This window comes from Pollicipes pollicipes, unplaced genomic scaffold (assembly GCF_011947565.3).
Source record: "Pollicipes pollicipes isolate AB1234 unplaced genomic scaffold, Ppol_2.1 Scaffold_7262;HRSCAF=8765_pilon_pilon_pilon, whole genome shotgun sequence".
In the NCBI taxonomy this organism is placed as follows: Eukaryota; Metazoa; Arthropoda; class Thecostraca; order Pollicipedomorpha; family Pollicipedidae; genus Pollicipes; species Pollicipes pollicipes.
In genome coordinates, this window is record NW_023597055.1 from 8,527,693 (window position 1) to 8,533,692 (window position 6,000).

Here is a 6,000-nt window from a genome sequence, read left to right on the forward strand (position 1 = left end):
TCAGCTAAAGCTGTCATTTTGTTCTGTGCTTACATCACTCGGACGAGTTGTGTTGCTAACGACCTGTCACCGATTTACCCGAGCCCGCTGTATGCTAGAGTATGATTAGTGCGGGGATGTCTGTGGGTATATCTCGGCCGACAAAGGCTGCCCCAGTTCCGTCACTGACGGTGAGCAGTGGCGACCGCCTGGCGCTGTTACCGCCGGGTGGACCCGTCCCGCCGGGTGCTGTTACCGCCGGGTGGGCCCGTCCCGCCGGGTGTTTTTACCGCTGGGTGGGCCCGTCCCGCCGGGTGCGGTTACCGCTGGATGGGCCCCGTCCCGCCGGGCCTCGCTAACGGTGCCGCCCGGTGGTCGCGCGCGAGCGCGTGGACCCCGGGGAGACGCCGGCCGGCCGGCGCTCTCACTCATCTGGCGTCACGACCGCGCCGGCCGATGGGATGGGAGACCGAGAGGAGCCGGCGTCCGAGCCGGCGCTGCGGTCCGCCCCGCGGCCCAGGGGTGCGGGCCGCCCTCTGCGCTGGCTTCCAAAGCCGTAGGCTTGGCTATCAGCGGAGGAGCTGAATCCCGGTACGCTGTGGGTTTTGGGATACTCATGTGGTCGGGTGGCGGCTGAGCCCGGTTTGCGTGACGACAACTGCACCACTGACCTTCTCTGAGGGACCATGTGGCCCTAATAACCCTTTGAAATGGCTGTGTGTGGGGGGTGGGGGCTGGTTACCCCGGAATATCGGTCATTAGGGGTTGTGAGTAGATGGCTGTTTACAAATCCTTTGCCATCTCTAAACCGTTTGTGCCGTTTCCTCCGTCCACTTCCCATTCACCATTTCATTGTCCTAACGGCGAATGTCTTGAGCCGCAAAGACGCATGTTTAACGTTGAGAATCAAAACAGAGATGCATGCGCGCTGCACATGTTCATGAACCCTGCTCTTGCGTCGAGCCGGTGTCTGATGCCTTTCGTCCATAGACGTGGCCCTAGCACTGTGCAGTGCGTCGTCCTGTTATGTCGCCTGTCTCTGTACGTGGTCCGCGTGTTGTGTCTGTGCCGCCCGCCGCACTCGCCTGGCTTATCGGACCGGCGCGCGCGGCCGTCCCGCCCCGCCGCCGGCCGCTGCGCAGCTCGCTTGCCCGGCGCCGCGCGGGGTCCGCTAACCTGCGCAGTCGGCTAACCGCGCGGGGTGTGCGTTCAGCTGCTGCGTCGGCGCCTGCAGCGGCACGTGGAGCCGGCACCGCCCGCCGCCGCCGCCGCCGCTGCCGCCGGCCGGTCGCGCAACAGCGTACGTGTTCGGCCGCCGCCGCTCGACGGTCGGCCCGGCCGTCCGGTGTGCCGCCGCGGCTCTCGTTCGTCATGGTGGGGTGTCTTGGGCGGGGACGGAGGGGCGAGTGCACTGAGTTAGGTGTTGGTGGGACGGCGGTGGCCCAGCTCACTGGCCGCCCGGGGTCATGGTTATAGAGAGATGGAGAAGGTAGTGGCGACGGTGTGTTCGTAGCGTGGGCGTGGAGTGGGAGCTGGGCGTGCGGCGGAGGCGGTGTCACTTAGGGTGGAGAGGGGAAGTCATGATTGGGGAACCTTCCGCTGGAACCAAAGTTAGACTTTCCTCTGTATTTCACCTAGATTATGTGCAAAACGGGGAACGTGGTCTAGATTTATTGTCTCAAAAATGTGTTGGGTGTCGCGGCAGATAACTGATTATGTTGTCAACCTCGCGAATATCTAGAAGGCGACGCCATTTATAAACAGCGAAAGAGACCGAGTGGGCGGGGGGGGGGGGGGGGGCAGCCGTCCAGCGGACCTGGGCAACCAGTCCGTGCAGGCCCTGCGCCGTGCCCCTCCCCCGCGCCTCACGCTGCCGCGCCGCTGCCCCGCTGCCGCTGCCCCGCTGCCCCGCTGCCCGCCGTCCCGCTGTCCGCTGACGCCGCGCCCGGTGCCGGCAGCTGGTGGCGCGCGGCCGGCTGCAGCGCGCCACCCAGCGTAGCTCGTCGCGCAGCTACCCGCCCAGCGCCGGCGACGAGCGGCTGCGGCTGGAGTCGGCCGACGGCGCGCCGCCGGCCGCCAAGGGCGCCGCCGCGCCGCCGTCGGACGTGATGCAGGCCGCCACCGACGAGGTGAGTGCCGCCAGCGAGCAGGTCAGCTCAGTTCAGCTCAGCTCAGCTCAGCTCAGCTCACTTCAGTTGAGCTCATCTCAGCTCAGCTCAGCACAGATAGGATCAGCTCAGATCACATCAGATCAGCTCAGATCACATCAGGTCAGCTCAGCACAGATCAGATCAGATCAGATCAGGTCAGATGAGATCAGGTTAGCTCAGCTCAGGCTAGATCAGTTCAGTTCAGCTCAGCTCAGCTCAGCTCAGCTGAAGTTAGATCAGTTCAGGTCAGCTCAGCTGAGGTTAGATCAGTTCAGGTCAGCTCAGCTCAGCTCAGCTCAGCTCAGCTCAGCTCAGCTCAGGTTAGATCAGTTTAGGTCAGCTCAGCTCAGCCCAGCCCAGTCCAGCTCAGCTCAGGTTAGATCAGTTCAGGTCAGCTCAGCTCAGCTCAGCTCAGCTCAGGCTAGCTCAGGTTAGATCAGTTCAGGTCAGCTCAGCTCAGCTCAGCTCAGCTCAGCTTCAAGTTAGATCAGGTCAGTCAGGTCAGGTCGGTCAGGTTGGCTTGCGAGCGAGTTCGGAATCCGAAGGAGTAGGCTTGGTCGTTGATGTTGGGGGGGGGGGGGGGGGCGTACAAATAGGCGAAGTCACAGAGAAGACGGAATTGGTGAGCAGCGACGGGGTTACCTTCTAAGGCAGTGTCGGAGACGATGTGCTCGCGTCTCGGGCTCATTTTTATCATCGCTCGGGCACAAATCGTGCCAGACGCTTGCAACGGACGTCTCCGCACTGTGAATCCCACGTCTTCTCCGCCTTTGTCGTCATCGTCATGGTCACGACGCCCCCCATTTGGCGTCGACTCGGTCGAACTGGCCAGTGCTGGACCTGATTGGCACCCGGTTTACGTTCAGTTCAGGTTGTTTTATTGCGGTGACATCCGCGAACGCTTCCGGGTTTTCACGAAGTTCAGTTAAGTTCCAAAAGAACATACACTATGCTCAGCTGATCTCCTCGTAGCAGGGGATGAACTGGACCCGTCTTAAAGCGTAGCACGTGCCGAGTGTTTGACGGGCGGTTGAACACTGTCGCAGCGTGTTGGCTGAGTCTCCACTTGCCGGCGTTGGTCCTGGGTGGAGTCACTCGAGCTTTCCGCTCCGTCGAGTGGTGTAATTTTTCTGGATGGCCTGTAATAACGCTCGCAAATATGTTGTCCTGCGTGTAGTAAGGACTTGCTATGGGTTCTTTGGTGATTTTCTAGTAAGTTGAAAGCTGACAAATGCCTGAACGCATGCTTGCCTCCGAAATTATGTCACATTTGTTGTCGCTCGCAGTGACTGCAGTGCAAAATCCGACCAGTTGTTCAGAACTCTGTGATATAAAGATCTGGCCACCTTTGTAGCAGGACAAATCATTTGCTGGCGCATGTTTCGTAAAGGGGTATCCAGGTGCAGACTAAAAACATACAGAGTCATTTCACCACTTGCTGCACACAGTGCGAAACGAGGTGGCTGGGGTGAGTGGGGCTGATTCAGCGCATGCACTCCGCAGTCATCGGTCATTGGGCCATTGAAAGGCAAGGCGTCTGACAATCGTGAGACACAGGCACTCAGCAGGCCGGATTTTAGTAATTGTCGATGCCGCAGTGCGGACGGTACTTCTGGGAACACCAAGAAGGTTTCGTTCCGAGTGCCAGAAGTGGAGTTTTTGCCGCGCTGATTGCCGTTTTATCCAGTTACACCAGGTAACAAGTTCGGCGAGCGCGCTGTTGAAGTCAGTCACGATATCCACCAGCCGCTCTCTGCGGTCACAAGCGATCATTGGTGCGTTATGTGAGCAGCTGGACAAACCACCGCACCATCGCCCATCTACAGGATCATCTCGCCCGGGAACACGGCTCGACACACGTCCCGACGGGCGCGGGGTGGGATTCCCGGTCGTTGTGGGATGGCCAGCCAGGCCGTGGCCGTCAGCGCCAGCGCCAGCGCCACGCCAGCGCCACGACACTGTCGTCAAGTGCCGACTGTTACGTGGCGTCCGCGCCGCGCTCGGGGTGGTTGGAGACGCGGCTGTCCGACCCGGCTGTGATTGGAGCGTGCTGAGCGAATTGACACGGGTCATGGGGTCACAGACCTGCCATAAATACTCCGGCAGTGGATGTTTGTGAGAGGTTTGGCGATGCTCCCGGTTTCTCCGGCCTGAACGTCCCGGTGTCGTCAGACGACCCCCGCCGTCCGTCGCTGTGCTGCTGTCAGCCGGCCGGTCGGCGGGGTGTGGTTCGGGCGCGGCTACTGCCATCAGCCAACGCTTCCACCGCCGATGCTGCGCTCCCTCCGATGCCGCGCGTCCCTCCGGTGCTGCGCCTCCCTCTGATGCCGCGTCTCTCTCCGATGCTGCGCATCCCTCCGATGCCGCGCTGCCTCAGATGCCGCGACTGCCTCCAAGGCCGCGCCTCCCTCCGATGCCGCGCCTCCCTCCCATGCCGCGCCTCCTTCCGATGCCGCGCTCCCTCCGAGGCCGCGCCTCCCTCCGATGCCGCGCTCCCTCCGATGCCGCGCTCCCTCCGGTGCCACGCTCCCTCCGAGGCCGCGCCTCCCTCCGATGCCACGCCTGCCTCCGATGCCACGCCTGCCTCCGATGCCGCGTCTCCCTCCGATGCCGTGCCTCCCCCCCCCCCGCGATGCCGTGCCTCCCCCGAGGCCGGTTGCGCTGACCTGCGTCACACCCGTCTCGGCAGGTGTTCTTCGACAACGTGCCGTCGGCGGCGGACGGAGCCGGCGACATCCGGGACCCACTGCGGGACAGCCGGGACAGGTGAGCATGGGCCGGGACCGGTGAGCACGACCGGGACAGGTGAGCACGACCGGGACCTGTGAGCATAGCCGAGACAGGTGAGCACAGCCGGGATAGATGAGCATGCGCTAGGACAGGTGAGCAAAACAGGGGAGAGTACATGCGGCGACAAGTACTTTCAAACGGGTCAGGTGGGCACTGCCCAAACAGCCGAACTGAGATGTTATTATCGTTAGTGTCCCGCGCAAAAACTGTGCGGCCTGTCTGAAGCAAACAGTCCACGAATGTTCACCGTCTTATCACTCACCACCGGAGGCCATGTGCAGGAGGTTTATCACCGTTTGTAGGGATACTTTGCGTCATGCTTATTGGTGTCTCGCAAGAGCCCTGCGTCAGTCTCGTGGTTATTCATTGGGCTTGACGAGTTCCTAGACTTTCTGGCAATGTGCATCTGCACACTCATAGGCTAGGCTTATCGACGCTGGAAGCCGTGATTTATCACGTGGCTGTCTGTAGCCGCTGGCGGAATTTCGGCCGTCAGCGAGCATCGAAGATTTCCCAGAACTCCTTATGGGTCTCTTTATTTTCAACCAGCCAATTTTGGATATTGCGATTTCGATGACGCTTTGCCCTCGCCTTGCGCGGGTTGCGGTCGAGCAGTCTGACCGTCGGGACTGTTTCGTCCCTCCCCCCCCCCCCCCCTCCAGTATGCAGACGTTAATCAACTGCACCGGCCGATCGCGTTCTGTATCAAGCACCGCGACCCGGGGGCGTGGCGGCGCCAGCTCAGCGGAGCCATCTCAGCGCGCGCCGCCGCCCCGGGCGCCGCTCCGCGCCGCTGAAGCACGCCCTCGAGTTCGCCGAGTGGCGAACTGCGCTCGGCGAGGCCAATATTGGGTGGCGAGGCGGCGCGCCACGCCCGCGTCCGGCCCCCGCCGCCCCCCGCCGCCGCCGCCGCCGCCGCCGCCGCCGCCCGCCACCGCCGCGCCATCGCCGCGCCACCGCTCCACCGCTCCACCGCTCCACCGCCGCTGCGCCTTAATCGAATGGCACGTCCCTGCTGGCGGGCGGCGCCCATCCGTCATGTTCGGCGCGGCCGGCGCTACGCGGTCGGGCCGCTGTCGGC

General features: G+C 62.6%; 1 protein-coding gene across 1 annotated transcript in view; it reads left to right on the plus strand.

Moving 5' to 3' along the window:
* LOC119113686 (inactive rhomboid protein 2) overlaps positions 1-6,000 on the plus strand; it is an 80,945-nt gene that overhangs the window by 52,137 nt on the left and 22,808 nt on the right. The window contains exon 7 of the mRNA XM_037237964.1: positions 1,938-2,108. Coding sequence (XP_037093859.1) covers positions 1,938-2,108 — 171 coding nt within the window. The remainder of the gene's footprint in view (positions 1-1,937; positions 2,109-6,000) is intronic.